Source organism: Trichosurus vulpecula, chromosome 1 (assembly GCF_011100635.1).
Source record: "Trichosurus vulpecula isolate mTriVul1 chromosome 1, mTriVul1.pri, whole genome shotgun sequence".
Taxonomy (NCBI): Eukaryota; Metazoa; Chordata; class Mammalia; order Diprotodontia; family Phalangeridae; genus Trichosurus; species Trichosurus vulpecula.
The window spans coordinates 86546122-86565585 of NC_050573.1; the positions used below are offsets into that span (position 1 = coordinate 86546122).

Genomic DNA, 19464 nt, shown 5'->3' on the forward strand with positions numbered 1-19464 from the left:
AAGTTGAAGTCCACTATCCCAGGGATCTTGCATGTACAGGAGGTGGAGGAGGGAGGGGGGAGCATGTTTGTATAACAACTGTTACTGTTATACCCATAGAGTAAAGGCCTGGTTTTCAGAGTTAATTAGCTTTGGCTAATTGGGAATCAATTGGGAGCACACCAGATTGAGGTTCATGAAGAATACTACCAGAAAAGTCCCTATCCCTCAAGTTATGCCTAGAAACCACTCTCTGTGTATCCACCCTGCCAATACTAGAGGAAGTTGGGCAAATCGGCATGGAAGGGGTGCTGTGTTGCTTTGAAAATACTCTCATGTAAAGGCAATGCCCTGATTCCTCACCACAACCACCTCAGTGAAGGCAGGTTCTGAACTATGCCTCCAGCAGAGAGTACTATGCTCCAGTGAGCCCTTCGTACATCTGGTTCATCCTATATCCAGGTTAGGACTCAATCTGGCAATGAAGCTGTGGCATTAGGGTGCAAACTATAAACAAGGTTGGGCTTCATCTAGAGCAATGGATTAGGGCTTCACCTACGACTAGGGTTAAAGCTCAATCTGGGACATGGGCTAGGATTCACTTTGAGGTCTGGATGAGGATTCAGCCAGTGGTCTGGCTTAGGACCTAGTCTTTTATCGGAATTAGGGCTCAGTCTATGACCAGGATCTGGGATTTGAATTAACGGTCAGTCTTTTACCAGGGTCTGTTCTGTCATCAGTGTTAGGGCTCAGCTCTAGATCAGGAATCTGTCTGGGGCCAGAATTTGGGTTTATCACCAGATTTAGGACTCAGCTTGGATGGAGTAATAGGGCTCAGTCTTCAATTAGGATTACAGTTATCCCTTCCATATGATGGGGTTTATGGTTGTGGCACCCCACCCCCAGCAGTCTGGAAAATATGCATAACATTTTTTGGCCCTCCTTTTGTACTAGAGCTGAAGTCTGGATTTTTTTTTTTTTTATGGAGTGTGTACAGTACCTTATTGTAAAATTTGGGTTATTTGGTCATAGGCTATATTATACAATATTATACGTATATTTTATACATTTCTGAGTTTCTAATTTTTTTCTGTGTTGTCTGCTGGCCTTTGTTTGCAGCTTCTGCAAAACTCCCCCCAGATTCCCATTTAATTTTCTTATACCAAACCATGATATGTCAAAACTGCAATGGGGAAGATCGTGATGTGGAATGGATTAACTGTAGTTCTTACTTATAGCATTGCAGAATTTAAGAGTTGGCAGGGTCCTCAGTGGCTGTCTAGTCAAACTCATACATGAACAGCAATCCCCTCTAAAATACAGCCAAGTGGTCATCTAGCCTTTGTCTGAAATTCCCCTCATTTATCACCTGGTGTCACTAATCTGTAACTGACTTTTCCACCATGCCCCAGGAAGCTCAGTATTGTGAAAACCTCATGATCATGCTAGATTTCATTAGCCTTGGTGATCTACCTCATTTCTACCCTCTGCCCCTCTGATGGAAGGGTGGAGCCACGAACTCCATCCAAAACCTCCATTTAAGGAGGGGGCTCAGCTTAGGACATCTCACTTCTTACCTGGCTGCACTATGCTGGGACTTCTCTGATTTCTCCACCATATCCTCTCCCTCTTTTAAGCTTCCTTTTGTGTTGTCTTCCCCCATCAGACTGTAAGCTCCTTGACAGCAGGGACTATGCTTTTTTAGTACTTGTATCTTAAGCACATAACACAGTGCCAGGTACATATTACAGGCACTTAATAAAGGTTTTGTTGACTATGACTATGACTACAATTAAGGGGAACCCACTGAGGCAGCCCATTTCACTGTAATTTTTCTAGGTTTGTTAGGAATTTTTTTTTCTTACATCAAGCCTAATTCTGCCTCTTTGTAATTTCCAATTATTTTGCCTATTTTTGCCCTCTGGTGCCAAATAGAACAAGTCTTGTCCCTCTTCTAGGTGACTCTAAGTTTCAGATACTTGAAGGAAATTATGCTTCTTCACCTTCTCTTCCCCAGTCTAACCTTCCTTATTCCTCCAACTCATATGGTTTGACCTAAAGGCCTTTCACCACCCTGGTGGCTCTTTTTTGAATGTCCTCCCTACAATGTGGTTCCCAGAACTGAACCAAGTACTCTGGTTATGGTCTAACATGGGCAGAATAGAGCCGGACGATCACTTTCTTATTTCTTGATATTGGGGCTCCCTTAATATTGTCCAAAATCACATTAATCATTTTAGACAGCTTTCCTTTTCCCTTTTTATTTCAATTGTTTCTTTTTTGTGTTCAGAGTTTTATTCTTGAGAATTTCCCACCTCTTCTGAACCGGCTTCTGTAAAATTTTATTCCGCATTCCATCCTCAGAGGCCCTTGAAATCTGCTCTGCAAAAACCCAAGGAGCATGTTAGATTATTCAAGGCTTTTTCTTTATCATAAACTCTAAGATGAAGTGGCCATTTCCCCCAGAAGGTTCCTATCATTTCCTCTCCATCAATCAGTACCTTCCTGCTGGTGAGGAGATCCAGAATTAAATTTTCCATTGTTGGTTTTCCCACATTTTCGAGGATGGAATTATTTTTAAGGCAAACCAAAGAATGATTCCCTGATCTGCCTTTGTTAGAGAGCTGCAGCCCGCATTCAGATTACTTAAGTCGCTCATCGCCAGTAGATCATGACCAGTATTTCTGATGTTCTCTAAGATGGCCTCTATCTAGTTTTGTCCAATAATAACAACACTTGTATTTTGGCCTCCATTGATCTTTACCCAAGCGTGCTCTCTCTCTCTCTTTGTCTAGTTCCTGGATTTCTTCACATTAATATATTTATTAATAGGTTAATACCATAATAATATATAATACAGAAATTAGCAGATGCTGAATTGTCCAGTTTTGCTTTACTGTTTTACCTAGTGACAAGGGAAAGTTCTAGAAGGTGTGGGAGTGAGGGATATTACTGTGATGTAAAAAACATAAAGATATTAACAAAAATAAAAATATATATTTAGTGTTACCCTCTACCCTTTTACCTACCATGTTCTCTTTTGAAAAAGGAATATAGCTGAAGGAAGGCAGGAGGATAATGGGTGAAATTCAGGTGATATTTTTTAAAAAGTCACAAAAGACAACAGTAACAATTTATTTTTTAAAAAATTAAAAGAAAAAAAATTGATGTATGGACTTTTATAGCCATACTCCAATCGTGAGTTTCATCCCAATCAAATATCGGTTCTATTTAATGAGGTTAAAGTTGACTCCTTGGGTAAGGCTGTATAGTAATAATGATAATAACTAGTATTTATATAATTCCTACTCTGTCCCAGGCACTGTTAAATGCTTTACAAATATTATCTCATTTGATCCTCACAGCAACCCTGGGAGTCAGATGTTATTATCCCTATTTTACAGTCGAGGAAACGGAAGCAAACAGCGGTTAAGTGACTTGCCCAGGGTCACACAGCTACTAATGTCTGAGGCCAGATTCAAACTCATGTCTTTCTGATTCCAGGCCCAGTACTCTATGCACTATGCCATCTAGTTGCCTCTATAGTTCTTTTCGCTTGTTAGTCATACTTTTTGCATTTGTGTAAAGATAACTTGAGACCCTGGCTTTTATTATTGGTCTTTCTTGGATTTTGTCTCTTGTGAACTCCTGGGTACTTAAACTAGTCTTGTGTTTTTAAGGTAGCCCATAATCTATGGTATCAGGCTTGGTGGTATACATACATAGGTTTTGTTTTCAGTTTTTACTCATTTCCTATCCTTTTCAGTTTAAAGACCTTTTGGATTAGACATGTAAGAATCTAGGCAAAAAAATATTCTTACTAGTTCTTGTTAGGTGTACCTCAACCTTGACTAGGAGGCTATCCTTCCTAATCTCATTTGCTTACCAGAGTGATTATAATAAAGGCTAAATCTGTGACTGGGAGTGATGGATCACTCTGGGGGAAAGACTGGGGTTCAGTCTGCAACCTGGGTAAGGGACAAAGTTTAGCTTTGTTCCAAAATAGTCTTTGAACAAGTTTACATCTCAGCCTTTGACAGGTATTACTGTAACCAAGATTAAGGTGAATGGCCTCAATTTTCTCATGGATGTATGAATGGAGGTCTTCAGCTGGGGTGTGGGGGGGAATTAGGTGGCACTTTGGGGGATTTGAAGAGAAAAGAAAAGGTTTGGAAGAGCCACCATGATGAGTTGGACAGATAATCAATTAGGGAGGTGCATAGGAATTGCCTTGCTGCGGTGAGTGCCCAGTGAAGATGAGACAGTCTGCATTTATAACGGATGCAGTCCTTATATCCTCAACAAGTGGTCAAACAATAAAGCCCAAGCCAGGGTCCTTATTTATTTGGGAGCTGGGCATAGAAGGGATGAAAATCCTTGCTATTTCAATTACCTATTTCTCCTTTCCCTCCTCCTTTTCCTCCTTCCTTCTTTCTCCCCTTTCTCATTTTCTCTTCTCCTTCCTCTTTTCTTTCCTCCCTCCCTTACCTCCCCCTCCTCCTGTTCTCTCTCTTCCCTCTTTTGTTTCTTCCTCCTTTTCCCTCCTCCTCTTGCTTCTTAAGGGGCCCCCTGAACTTGTCTTCTGAGTTTCCGTATTTTCCAGAATCACTGAACCCAGAGTATGCAAGCGGTCCTAAACCGGTCAAGCACCCCTCCTCCCCCCACCGCCACCCCCAGCTGACATACTTTGTTGTTTGCACCCCAAGCTGGACTCCCTGTGTGTCCTTGGGAGTTAATCTGGGTGCCTGCCAGTCAGTCTGCTCCAGACTGAGAAACTGCTTCTGCAGCTGAGACCCTTGTAGATGGGCAGACCCTCCTACCTTCAAGGTCTAGGGGTGCCGCTTTTGCCATCTTAAATAGTCATCATTTGTCCTCCTCTGCCACTCCCGTTTAGGAGGTTTGTTTCCACCCCCTTCCTTTGTTGTACTCTCATAAATACCCAAGTTTCTGTTTGGATTGTGAGCATTCCAGGTGCATGTTCATTTCTCTTGTAATAAATCTGGTTGCAATGCAATGCCTCATAGACTGGTGATAGTGTTTTTTTGTTAACATTCTCTCCCCTCTTCCCTTCTTCCTTCTCCCTACTTTCTCTCCTCCTTCCTCTCTTCCCCCTTTTACCTCCTTCCCTCCTCCACTTCCTCTCCCTTCCCTTCTTCTCTCCCCTCCCCATTTCCAGCCTCTCCTTTTTTCTCTAACTTTTCCCTCCCTCTCTTCCCTCCTCCCTATCTCCTTATGTTTTCCCTTTCCCTCCCTCTTCTACTCCCTCTCCCCTCCTCCCTTTCTTCTCTTCCTCCCCCTTTTCCTCCTCCTCTGCCCTTCCTCCCTCTCCTCCCTTTTTGCCTTCCTCCTTTCCTTTCCTCTTCTCCTCCCTCTCCCCTTCCCTCTCTCCCCCTTTCTCCCTCTCTTTCCTCTCTGTCTTCCCCTCTTTCTCTCCCTCTTCTCTCTCCATTCCCCTCCTCCCTCCCCTTCCCTCCCTCCCGTCCTCTCCCCTCCCTTCCCCTCTCTCTCCTCCCTCCTCCTCCCTCCTCCTTCCTCCCCCTCGAGAGCACTGAGATGCTCCGACCTCCCGAATTCCTAGAGCGTTCCCGGAAGTGGCCTGGAGGAGGGCCCCGGCTGCAGCAACTTCGGGGGGGGCGGGGTCGAGAGGGTGTGGGGTCCACTTCCGGCCGGGGGCGCGGCTCAGGCTTGGGGCCTGAGGAGACTGGCTCGGTGTGTGCGATCCGTGGGGTGCCCCGTCCCCCACACAGCGCGTCCGGTTCCGCGTGTCGGAGCCCCACCCTCGGGCCTGCGCGTCCTGGGGCGTCCGTGCTCCGGCCTCTGTCCCGGGGGGGTCCCGCGGGGCCGGGGCCGGGGCTGCCCGAGGAGCCTACACGGAGCCTCGCTAGTGAGCGGCCGCCGGTGAGTCGGGGCCGGGGCCCCGTGCGCAGAGCCGGGGGCGGGGGGAGTGGAGGTCAGGGAGGTGGGCTGGGGAGGGGGCGCCCTGTGCGGCCCGTCTCCTACAACCCCGTCCTCTAAATAAGAACCTGTTTTTGGGAGCCTACCCCGCCCACCCGAGGAAACAGGCCCAACGCTGGGCCCCCAGCTGATGAAGGCGGATCGAATTGTGGCCCTCTTCTCCGACCTCCTCCTTTGAGGTTCACTTCTTTTTCACCTCCCCCCCACCCAAAAAAGGTCCCGTCTCACCCTTGCCATTGGCCTCCAGCGCGCGCCCCGCGAGTGACCCCAGGCTTCTCATCCCCTAGAAGAGGTGCGCTGCGGCCCCTGCTGCCCCCAGGAAAGGCTCCTCGGGGCCCCACGAGGGTAGGCAGCCCCTGTTACTCCTCCTCTAATCACCCAAGTCCCGGGGCTCCGAACCTGCTTTGTGTTACGCACCCGTTTGCCACGGAGCCCTAATCACAACGGCGTTTGTACGTGCCTGAAACAAGACTCGGGAGGATCGCCAGAGAAGCTAATTACATTGCGACGCGTGCAATCAAACTATTAGAAAACGCCGGACCTCTGCCCTCCTCTTTTGTTTGCACCCACCCGCACCTTCTCCACCCGTCTTCTACGAGATAACGGTCTCCTCGGCCCAGGCTTCACAATTTAGACGAGTTCTGCCGTCCACAGTGGTGTCTGTGTTTCCAGAGAAAAGCCAAGATCGTACCTTTAGTTATAGAGTTGAACTCTAGAGATAATCATGCGGCTCCTCCCCATGGGCTATTTTTCTGACAAGTGTTTATAGAAGTTAAATTTTAGCTTTATTTCTTTAAAGCACCGGTATCAAACTCCTTGTTAGCCTCATGATGACTTAGAAAATCACAAATTAACATTATCTGTGTTGTATATTTATTTAAACGCTCCAGTGTTCCTGAGTTTGACACCTATGTCTTAAAGCACTTTTACATAATACCAGCTGCTACCCCAAGGCACAGTATTTCTTTTATCTACATTGAGGTTAAGATTTCTTTCTGTGCTACCTCCCCCAACCAAATAAAACTTAACCATTCATACCTTCCCTATCAAATCCCACTTCCAGAAGCCTTCCCTGATACTTTCTCTTTTCTAAACTACTAAGAACATTTACTATTTGTCCCAAACAAAGTAGCATTTTATTGTTGTAAGTTTTTTTCCCCTATGGTCCATGAGTGGAATTATATGTCCCCACCATATTAAAAGCTCTTCTTCTTTGTCCTCTCCAGGGCCTAGTACAGGGCTGGTCATGCAGCGCAGCTCAGTAAAAACTTGTTGGTTGTTTTTGGAACACTTGGTGCTTTTCAAGAATATTTTTGCTAGAGAAATGATTTTTCTGAAGCCTGGTATCTTATAATTCACTTACCTGCCATTTACACTTATGTTAATCTTAACCAGAGCCAGAACCCCAAACCTGGAAACACAAAAGGACCTCTGAGCAGGAGAAGAAAAGCTGTTACAAAACCTAAGGACTTGACTCCGTAGGAGAGATGTGTTGTTATCATCCCCCCAAACCACTGGATATTGACACCTGGAATCATGTGCAAGATAGACCGTAGGCCTTTGATTCCTTAGTTCAGTGCCCTCTTTTTGCAAATGCAGAAGCTGAGATCCAGAGAGTGTTACTTGCCCAGAGTCACACAGCCATCTGGTGATACATCAAGAATTGCAGCTCCCTTCTCCTGATTTCCACAGATTAAATGGTACTGTTCTTCTGAGCTGCATTTGGGATGCTGTATCACACTGGGAAGAGCATTGGGCTTGGAGTCAGGAGGCCCAGCTTCAGAGCTGGCTCGGATACTTTCCTTTGTGATCTTGGACAAGTTACTAAATCTGTCTAAGCCGTAATTTTCTTATTTGTAAAATGGTCCTAATAATGCTACTTGCTTCATGTTGTAAGGGAAATACATTGCAAATTTTAAAACATAAAAATGAGCATTATAGTAGTTTAGTGTGCTTTCTCCTATGCCACAGCTGCATCTTGAATCAAGTTGTAGGATTTCGGAGTTGAGGGCTATTGAACTGTAGCACAGAACAATACATTTAACAAACTATTACCAAGCACTACTGTGTGCAGAGCATTGTGTTTAAGGTATAAGACTTAGATTATCTGCCTTCAAAGAACTTATGATAAAAAATGGGTATACCAAGCATCCACAAATAAATATAATAAAAGAATGAATGTGATTGGGGTAAAGGAGAAATATAGGCCATAGTGTTCTAAGGAAGTTTGAAGAGAAAGAGATCACTTTCAGCTTGGGCATCAGGGCAAACCACATGGAGGAAGGCCCTGAAAGAATAAAGGGATTTTAGCAGGTAGAGATGACGAAGGAGGTTGTGATAATTCAGTTTTTTTTCCTGCTGTACCACGGCTATATTTTAATCAGGTTGCAGAATCATGGGATCTTAAGGGTTATCCATTCCAACTTAAATGTGTGCAGAAATCCATTCTGTGACATGTCTGATAAGTAGTCACCTAGTCTCTGCTTGAAGACCTCTTGTGGTGGAGAATCCTTGGATGCCCTGTCTGAAAACAGGGAGGCATGAGAGAGCATGATGAGATTGGGGAACATCAAGTAATACATTTTGGATGTGACATGGCACATGTGAAGGAAGAATGAAGGAATGAAGGAAGAAGCTTGGGATGGTGGCACAGAATCTTAGGGTTAGGAAGCGCATTAGAGGCATCTGGTTCATCTGTGCCTAAAGAGGAGTCCCTTCAGTGATATCCTGAGCAAGTGTTTAATTGTCATGAAGCCTCTACTGGAAGTCCTCTAGTGAGTTAGAAGTCACCTTTGGACATCTCTAATCATTAGATGTTCCCTTCCATCCGGCCTAAATCTGCCTCTGTAACTTTTTCCCCTTTGGTCTCACTACTGGCTTCTGGGGTCAAGCAGAACAAGTCCAGTCTGCGTTCCATGTGACATCTCTTCTGGTATTTGGAGGTGGTTATCTGTATCAACTAAGTTATCTTTTCTCCAGGGTAAATACTCCCATATGGTATAGGATCCTGGAGTCAGCTGGAAGAGACCTTAAAGCCACCTAACATCCTCATTTTACAGATGGGGAAACTGAGGACCAAAGAAGTTAAGTGACTTGCCCAGTGTCATACAGTTTGTAATTGGTAGATCTAGGATTTGAACTGAGTCCATTTGTTCCGTGCTGCCTCACCTCAAGGCCTTTTATCAACCTGACTGTCTTCTTTGGGTGCTCTTCAGGTTGTCATTGCCCTTTCTAAAATGAGGTGCCCAGACAGAACACAGTACTCTCAATGTATTCTGACCTAAGGCAAAGTACATACAGCTGGGCCATAACATCCATAGTTTTTGAAAAGGAGACCTCATTTTGATGTAGCCTAAGATCTCGTTAGCTATTTTTGGCATTCATATATCACACTGTTGGTTTATATTGAGTTTTACAGCCTACTAAAACCCTTGGATCTTTTTTCCTATGCATTGTCTGGCCAAGCCTCCCTCTTTTGTATTTGAAAAGTTGGCTTTTTGAACCCTAGAGTAAGACTTTATATTTATCCTTGTTAAGATCTTTCATATTACCTCTCTTCCCCTGCAGATTGGAGTCAGGTAGTGTGGAGGGTCCTAAACACTAGCTAAGTTGTTCTTTTTCCATTTTATTAGAGCAGAGGAGTGACTTAGTTCTGTATTTTGAGAATATTTGTTCATCTTTATGACAGATTATTTAGAGAGGAAAGAGACTGGAGGTTATAATAATAGTATAGGTGAGGAGTGTTTAAGGCCTGGCCAGGACAAGTAGTTGATGTTCAGAGTGATAACTGGATCATTAGCAATTGCATTCAATAAATACTAAATTACAAACACATTTAATAAACATTTATTAAGGACCTTCTATGCTCAGCCAGTCAGTAAACATTTATGAAGTGCCTACTATGTGCCGGGTGCTGTGCTAAGTTCTAGGGATATAAAAAGAGGCACAAGACAATCCCTACCCTCAAGGAGCTTACAATCTAATGGTACTTACTGTGCTAAGCAAGGCACGGTGTTAGTTATGCTGGAGAGGAAAAAAACCAAAACTACCAAGTAGTCCCTGTAATCAAGGAATTTGTGTTCTCTTAATGAGTTAAAACATCATACTAACAACTAATTCAAGGTGTAATAGAGAAGTCAGTCATAAAACAAAGTGTTGGATCACTTCTGACTGCAGGAATTAGGGACAGAATTCGGAAGTAGCCTCTGAATTGGGTCTTGAATAAAAAGGAGCATTTCAACAGACAGAATTGGGGCAAGAGTATCTTCCTACCATGACATTTCCCCCTCCCCCATTAGCGATGTGACTGGGCATATTATTTCCCTCTGAGACTTCCATTTCTTCCCTGCCCTATCTCCCTCACAGGGTTGTGATGAGAATCAAATGTGACCGTATATGTGAATGTACTTAGTCACCATAAGGTGCTGTATACACATTAGTCCTTCTCTCACAAGCTGGTTGAATAGAGAAGCCTTAGTGTGTGAAGCTGCTGCAGGATATCAGGTGATATGCAGTCAAATCCTTCGCTCCTGGACAGCTTGAGGAGGAAGGGTAGACAGGCTGCTCAGGGATGGCTTCGTGGCCTTCATCAAAGCCTTAAAGTTTGTATGATTTGCTCCTTTAAAGTTGATTTCATTCCTCACTGGTATGGTGAAGGTGGTTTGTGTTTCTGAGATGATAGTGGGGTAGATGGGAGCCCTGTAGGGTCTTTGCCAAGACAGTTTAAGGAAGAGCAAGGCTCAACAATCGAGCCCCTAGGATGGACCAGTGTACAGATTAAGGGCTCAATGAACAGTAATTACATAAAACCCCTTCTCTAGAGTGCCAAGTTGGCTATGCCATAGACTAGCATTGAAAACAACTAGATAGCAGTTCAGGAAGATGAGAAATTTGTGCTTAGATGAAAGCATAATAGCCCAGACCTCTTTTTTCACACTCACTTTATACCTTCACAATTTTCCCATGGAGAGGCTAATACCCAAATGTACATTTAGAACCCCTTGTCACTTAGAATTTGATTCCTTGGGGAGATAGCCTGATGTATGGGGAAAAAAAAACAAAAACACTGGACTGGTGAGTCAGGAATCCTGAGTTCTTGCTTTAGCTACGCTACTTTCTGTGGGATCTTGGGAACCTCAACTTCCCTGGGCCTCGGTTTCCTTTGCTGCAAAATAGGAGCAACTGTGAACGTTGTCTAGAGCCTGCTATAGATGACTCCTTTTCCTTTACCTTGACGTTCCTCAGTGTGTCACATTTCTTGCAGACTGCGTTGGTTCCCCCTTGGAGCTGCAGTCCTTGGTCTTTTAACCTGTTCTTTTCAGGTGACGGATTCTAGTTTATAAAACTAGAGGGTGGGTATGCATACAAATAATAATGGTAATAGAAGACATTTCTAAATAATCACAGCTAATTGAGTTTTCAAAAAATCGTACAAACCACCTCATTTGATCCTTGCTAGTGCAAGTGTTACTAATTACCTTTACAGATGAGGAAACTGAGGCTTAAGGAATGTGTGAATTGTCCTAGGTCTTAGATGACCTCCATTTCACTTTCATGGCTAGCAAGTGGCAAACTCAGGATTAGAACCCAGGTCTTCTGACTCTTAATTCCAGTGCTCAAACATTCTGGACAAACTTTCCATAACGTTTTTTTTTCTTTTTTTTTTCCCCTCTGCTTTCCAGTTCATAACGTTCTGTGCTTGTAAAACAGCGGAGAAAGCCACCCACAACTTAGACAGTAAAACCTTGATTAACCGGAACTCAGCTAACCGGTATTTTTGTGAGGGTGGAAGGAAGCTGGGAGAGCTGCCCCCTACCACCAAGAAGCCTTGAAGTTCAAAGCAAAGTTCTGTGATTGGTTGCTTCATCGACTGAGAAGATCTGCCTCCCCAAATCAGAGAAGCTCTGCATGTGGTCTGGGAACTGAACAAGTTGCTAAAAAAAGTGGATTTCTGTGAGCACTTGAGTGCAGAAGACGGGGGGAAGCTGAGGCAAAGGGCTGGGGGTCTTGGGCAGTGGGAGGAAGGAAAACCTGGTGGGAAATGGGAATGAGGACAGGGGAAGAAGGGAAGATCAAATATTGGTGAAGTGGAGAGGTAGCCAGGAACCTTGGGAGAAAGGGGGTGTGGGTGGGAGCTGTGAGGAAAATTAAAAGGAAGTAGAGGAAACCTCAAGCCAATTGAAAGAGAGAAGGGGACAGTGAGGTGAGGGGAGAAACGCCAAATCAACCCGGCACAAGTGTAGCATATACCTCTATTCCTCTAAGTCACGGTGCGTGTGAGCCATCCACTCCCATGGCTTCCAAACAGCCCGTAGTGAAGAACAAAGGAGAGAAGCGTAAGAGAGTTGTGCTGACCCTAAAGGAGAAAATTGATATCTGTACCCGTCTTGAAAAGGGTGAGAACAGGAAAGCTTTGATGCAAGAGTACAATGTGGGCATGTCTACATTATATGACATCAAGGCCCACAAGGGACAGCTACTGCGGTTTTTTGCTAATTCGGATTCTAACAAAGCCCTTGAACACCGCCGCACGTTGCACACCCCTAAGCTAGAGCATCTAGATCGGGTTTTGTATGAGTGGTTCTTGGTGAAACGGTCAGAGGGAGTCCCTGTCTCAGGCCCAATGCTCATTGAGAAGGCTAAAGATTTTTATGAGCAGATGCAGTTGACTGAGCCATGTGTTTTTTCTGGAGGATGGCTTTGGAGGTTTAAGGCACGGCACGGCATCAAAAAGCTAGATGTTTCCAACGAAAGACAGTCAGCAGATCACCAGGCTGCAGAGCAGTTTTGTGGTTTTTTCCGAAGTTTAATTGCAGAGCATGGTTTGTCCCCCGAGCAGTTTTACAATGCCGATGAAACTGGTCTGTTTTGGCGTTGCCTGCCAAATTCGACTCCCGAAGGGGCCAGTGCCTCAGGTTTGAAGCAGACCAAGGACAGATTGACTGTCCTCATGTGTGCTAATGCTGCAGGCTCCCACAAAATCAAACCGTTGGTGATTGGAAAGTGTAATGGTCCCAGGACTTTCAAAGGAATTCAACATTTACCTGTTGCTTACAAAGCACAGGGTAATGCATGGATGGACAAAGAAATTTTTTCTGATTGGTTTCATCATATTTTTGTACCTTCAGTCAAAGATCATTTTAGAAATATAGGCTTACCTGATGACAGCAAAGCTATTCTTCTGCTAGACAATTCTCGAGCCCACCCTCAGGAAGCAGAGTTAGTCTCTGATAACATTTTTACCATCTTCCTGCCTGCCAGTGTTACCTCATTGATTCAGCCTATGGACCAGGGCATTAGAAGAGATTTCATGAGAAATTTCATCAATCCTCCCGTCACTGTACAAGACCTTCAAACTCGTTACAACATAAGTGACGCCATTTTTAATGTTGCTTGTGCCTGGAATTCTGTCACTAGTGAAATACTGAGGCGGGCATGGAGAAAATTGTGGCCTAGTGTTATGTTTGCAGAAGTATCTTCTGATGAAGAAGAATTGGACCGATTTAGAGTAAGACCTCCAAATAACACACTGGTGCAGATTCTCGAAATGGTGAAGGATCCTCCTTCACCCCCGGTCAACAAGCTGAATAAAAGCGAAGGAGATGAGTGGGCTGACGCTGACCAAGAAGGTGAAGTGTCGCAGGGTGTTAGTGACACGGAAATAGTAGAAACTGTCTGGAATCCTGACAATGGGACTGATTCTGAAAAAGACAGTGATGGAGAAGATTTTAGGGAAGGGGAGAAAACATCTTGGGAAAAAGCTGCTTCATCCTTTGATTCGATTATTAGTTTTGCAGAAAAGCAGCCATGTTTTACAAACCAGGAGATCATGCAGTTGCATATGCTGCATGCTATTTTTATGCGGCAGAGGCAGATGGCAAACAAACAAACTGAGATCAGGGATATAGTCAAGATAGAAAATCCCAGGGGATATCCTGGAATTTGCACTGATTCAGCCCAATCTCCTATACCATCTACATCTACAGCGCTGTATAGTGATAACTGAGAGTCATTTTGGTGTCCCTGAGGCCCTGTGAGATCTTAAATCATCCAAGAAAGATTCAGTTATACCCAGCAGGCTGTATTTTCACTTAGGCAAAAAAAAAGTGGACTAAGACTTTTAGACAGATTTTTCCACGGGGGTTGGTTAAAACCAAAGGTTGCTCATTGAATCTGGAAATTCATTTAATTATAACAGCCCAGACTTCTGTGCATTCCGGTTAATCGAGGTTTTACTCTATCACCCTTTATGTAATGTGAGGAACCCCTAAAGGAAGACAACAGAACTGAAAGGTTTTTCCTTTGTAGCACAGAGCTGAGTGTAGTGTAAGCCTGTGTTTTATCTTTCAGAAAGCACTCCCCCATACGGAATCTCTGTACGGTAGTAACAGGATCCAGAGAGATAGAGCTTAGTGTAGAGAGGGGAAAAGTGTAAGGTGTTCAGGTTTCCACAAATCAGTGTCTACAGACCTTTTCCTTGTGGGGATTAAATGAGACTTAAGGGCTTGTTGCTTTTCTGGGTTTTTAACTGGGGAGGGGCTTGGAACATCTGACTTTGAGAAGTTTATTAGGTAGCATAAATCCTTCAGACTCAACTTAAGTGAGATTCTGTGAATGAGTCTCTGGAGGGCTTAGGCCATCACATTACCACTGGAAATAAAAATATTTCAGCTTTTGAGGTAATATCCCTAAGAACTCAGAATTAATAATCCCCAATTTAGTATAATTACATTCCAGAAGAAAGAAATTGCGCTGTGACCTTAGGAAAGTCAGTCTCTGCCCTTACTCCAAATGCCTGTTCTTCCTATCAGTAAAATTGGGAATTAGATTAGATGTGACCTCTAAGGCCTTTTTCTAACATTCCATGATTCTATGGAAATACAGTTTTGGCAGTTTATGTTTGAAACCAGGCACTGGTAGCAAGGCACAGCCATTCTGAATATTAAAATGATTCCTTCCCAAGGATATCAGAAATATCCTAAATCAGACTGCTCTTTTGTCCAGCCCAGCTTGGGGACTCAGGGCATTTTGCTTTTTATTGGGTGACAGGTAAAGTTACTTCCCTCCTTTACCTCTAAAAGGAACCGTTTGGATGAGGTAGTCTTGAAGTGCCCTTCTGTCTTTAACTTTCTATAATTAATATATTAATTTAGAGGGGTGTAGGTTATGTACTCCAGAATCTTCTGTATCACATTCCCAGGAATTTCAGCTAGTCCCGTTTCTGGATTTTGATAATGTCTTTAAATCCAGACCAAGACTTAAGAAGTTTATTCAGTTTCTGTTGTATGTAAGTGGCTGAACTTCCACACCAAGAAATATACAGTGATTATTTGAACTTTCCTTTGTAGCCTTGGACTTTCTTATCTCAGTGTTGAAAAGTCTGGCTGCTTTTTCCCTTTTTATCGTTAGGCCAGTTTTGTCGAAAGATTTAATTTTTTTCCCATTTATCTATGTTGATCTTTAACTTATAAACAGTTAAATGCATACCATGAACCGTACATATCCCTACTTAAGACCCCTTCCCTACCTACCAGTGTTTCTAGGAAATGCACTAAATGCTTGTATTTATCCATCTTTTTTTTTTCACTCCTGGATCTCTAACTCCCATTTAACTTTGGATTAATGTTGTGGCAGTGGAATCAGCACATACTTTTCATTCCAGGGTTTCCAATCTCTTCCACCAAAAGGCATCTGAGACCTGGTGGGTAGAATTTTGTCCACAGCCTGTTTATAACTATTTTTACATGTTTCTTGCTTTAAATGAAATAATCCTACAAAGTATAAATGCATTGTGTATTTCTTGCTTTATATGCATGTGTATAGATTATGCAATATCTCAAATAGCTTTGAAAAAATTTCATTATTGCTACATAAAGTCAGATTGACTTTGTGCCCTTATTACTGCTATGTCACTCGCTGTTGAGTCCCGCTGTGTCTTTGAGATGGTGTTTGTATATCCTTGTATTTTTGTGCCGTTTCTGTGCTCTTTTTACTGTTGACCCTTCTACAGAAGACTGTTAGATTCACCTCTGCTTGGGGGAATGACATGGGGGATGCTGTAGTGATTTAAAGACACTGCCCTCCTCTTTCCCTCTTTGTTGCTAGTAACTGAATGAAGGGCAGCTCATTCAAAAGGCCCATTCCCTGAGGCAGTTACTCTGTTCAAACCTCAAGGTCTTTAAAAAGGAAAAAAGCGAGCTTTATAATTGTCTGTAGATGAAAATCTTGATAAGCAGAAGGACATAGGATGAGTGCTGCCTTAATTAGATACTGGGTTCTGATCTCCAACTGGAGGTGTTCAAACTCCTAGTAATGTGCTTTGCTATGCTTATTGAGTTGAACAGAATGCAAGGCCCACTGCTGTCAGGGATATTGTCGGGGAGATTCATCTGTAGATGACCCCTCCGACCCAGACTCTGTGATTCTGTGAGTTCTTGTTTTGGTCTTATATTGTTTCCTGTGTGTGAGTCCTGTCTCTGGCCAGATTGTAAGCTCTTGGTGAGCAGGAATTATGTCTTACATTTCAGCACCTGTCACAGGCTGAACATACAGTTGATGATCAATAAATACTTGAGTGAGGGGATGTGTCTCCCAGAGGTTCTCGTCTTGATAGCCCTATGCTGTATCTCAGAAGGATGATGGGAAGGCTACATTTTGTAGTAAGCTTACTGAACATCGTATTATCTCTGTTTTGGTCAAGTCACCAGCACTCTCATGATGAAATGCTGGGATATGATGACAGTGATGTTTGTATGATTGGTTACTTACAGTACTCTGTCCCAAGAGCTCAGTCCTTTTTGAACTGAGCTTGGGATTGCTGCCGTTGCCCTTTCCTCCGCACCCTACTTTGATCAGAGGGCCCCAGTAGTGCACAAAGTACCTTATGTGGTATTGAGGATGATAAGCAAATTATAACGACATAGTAGACTACGGCCTTTTGCCAGATTTAAAGAGCTATTATTTCTGAATTGGTCTACTCAAGTTTAACTCCTGGCTTTGGCTTTTCTTTCCTTAGCTCCCTGAAAAGCCAGGTTTCTTTTTGTGGGTTTTGTGCAATCTCAAAACATGCTCTCTTTTGTCTTAGAAAGCTTGGTTGGCCACTGAGAGTGCTTGATCTTTACTATCTGGTTAAGTGTAAATCTCCTGATGGCCCCAAAGTGCTGATACCCCTTAGTTCCCTCTCAGCCTTTTTCTTGCTCAGTTTATCATCTTTAATTCAATTCCCTCTCTTTTCCATTCACTGACACTTAATGTGACTAATTCAGATGCTGGTTGCTCATTGCTCTGGTTTTATTATTCCTCTGTTGTTTAGGAATATGCCTAGATATCTTATTTTTCACATGCCTAGGGCAGAAATGTGACATGAGAAAAAATTTGCTGAGAGCCTGGAGACCTGGGTTCTAGTCTCAGCTTGTGCTTATTTTTTTGTTTTGTGACTTTAATCAAGTTATTTTCCCATATGTAAAATGGGTTAGGCATAGAGGGAGAGGGGGTAATTAGAAGATTCCTAGGGGCTTTTCCAACTACAGTATCCTAATGGTTCCTCATAGCCTTTCTTCTGACGTGCTTGTCTTTGATACTGAATTTTGGAAATTTCAGTGGAAGTCTTGAATTGTTACCGAAGTATGTGCTCTTCCCTTCACATTTAGCTGTTTAGTGCTTTCTTCAGCTATTTAATCCGTTCAAAAACGTAGAAATTCCAAGTACATAAAAAGGATGAACTGAATTTTGACAGGTGATTACCAGGTTAATGACCTCTGTTCCATTGTTGGGATGGACTGAGTGATGGTAGTAGGGGATCACTTGTAGAACCCTCACATTGCTCAAAAATGACCCAACCAGAACTTCCCAAAATTGGATTTATTTGGGTTAATATAACAAACTCCTCTTTCACTTCCTTGAAGTAGGGCCTCATGTTCATACCTTTGTGTGAATTTATTTAATCAGGTTGCTTTGCTTCTAATCTCTAGTTGATGGCAGTAACACTGTGGGAATGAGAATCAGGATTAGGGGTTGTGAGAGGAATTATTTCTTGAGGAGGACCACAGATCTGTATGAAAGGAATGTCAGGATAGGAGCTCCCTGCAGGGCCAAAAGAAGACTCCAGAAACCTGGTGAATTAATCATAGGATCAACTTCTGGAAGTTGGGTTAGAACTAGAAAGGATGATTTCCACTGCTTTCATTTTACAGGTTGTGAATGGACAACAATCTTATCTTTACTTAATTCATTGTTCTTTCTGCTGCTCCACTGAGTAATACCCACTAGTTTTACCTGAGTTTCTGGTGTAGCATGTCATCCTCTGCCTAAGAGAACAAATGCAGTGGGAAATGGGCCATTTATAAAAGCCACAGGGCTAATAGGATTATTAGATGTTAGGACAGCAAGAGTGTAAATTAGGGATGTAGTGCTGGCTCTGTGGTGTAGGGGAAACCTGGGATCTGGTCTTAGCCCTGACCCATAACAGATCATTCCTTCCTATTTTTAAAGTTTTCTCATCTATTAAAGGTGAGACCTAGAGAGGGCCTTAGAAATGCTACTACTGTCCGAACCAACTTTTATAGTTGAGTAAATTTAGGTACTGAGAGAAGCAAGTGACTTGCCTAACGGCATACCTGCTAACGAGTGATCTCAAGTCGTCTTCAGGTTTATTCCTTTTCCAGTAATACAGGGATCTCTAGGTTCCTTTCCCACCTAATGTTGTATGATCCTATGATCGATTTAAGTTGATAATTGGAAGAAACCAGAAATTGACAAAATCTGTTGAGACAAGACATTGCATGTGGAAAGGAATGCTCCTTAATGGCAACCTCAAAGCAGAACATCCCAGTTTCCCCTAGGAATGGTTTATGTCTCTGTTGCCACGAATTCCTGTGGATTTCCATGAATTGGTACATTTCTCCTACCTTTACCCCATCTTGAGAATAATGTTAATATTAAAAGTAGTGGAATCATTTGCTCTACATTTGCTCTCTCCACGGGAGCTCGCTCCTTGAGATTTTCTGAGATTTCATGAATGACTTCCTCCTACGTATACCCCTGATTGAGTTTGCGGGTTTCGTCTTTCCATACTGAAGAGTTATAATTGCCCCCTTTTATTTGATCCCCTTGGTTCTTTTGGTTACCTTATTTGGACCTTTCAGCTTCATTTTATCAGTCAACGTGTGAACACTTGCAATGTATTCTGGTTTCTGGGCCTTTACCATAGAAAAGAAAACTGTGATAGCCATTTTCATAGATGTAACATGATCATAGGTATGGTTGAATGGAAAGCATTAGATGAGGAGTTAGGAGACTTGGATTCTGATCCTGCCTTTGCTCCTGACTCAGACAAACCATTTCACTTTTCAGAATGATAGTTTTTTCATTTGTACAGTGAGAGGATTGGGCATGTTATGAGCTTTAACATTGTGTAATGAGCTCACATACTTACAAACTCATCTGCCCACTCATCACACCCTTTGGTGTTTCACTCCTCAGAGAAGTTTAGTATCTTCTACTAAGCTTGCCAATTAGACTACATATTCTGCC

General features: G+C 43.1%; 2 protein-coding genes across 2 annotated transcripts in view; both read left to right on the top strand.

The window, feature by feature from the left end:
- The first annotated feature begins 5678 nt into the window (after positions 1 to 5678).
- The window catches only part of LOC118834704 (zinc finger protein 501-like), a 30793-nt gene continuing 17007 nt past the window's right edge, over positions 5679 to 19464 (top strand). The window contains 2 exon segments of the mRNA XM_036742145.1: positions 5679 to 5877; positions 11616 to 11886. The gene's annotated coding sequence lies outside the window, so the exon portion shown is untranslated.
- JRK (Jrk helix-turn-helix protein) lies at positions 12043 to 15831 on the top strand. Its single transcript, XM_036742144.1, has one exon. The coding sequence runs from the start codon at positions 12227 to 12229 to the stop codon at positions 13937 to 13939; it is 1713 nt and encodes a 570-aa protein (XP_036598039.1). The 5' UTR covers positions 12043 to 12226; the 3' UTR covers positions 13940 to 15831.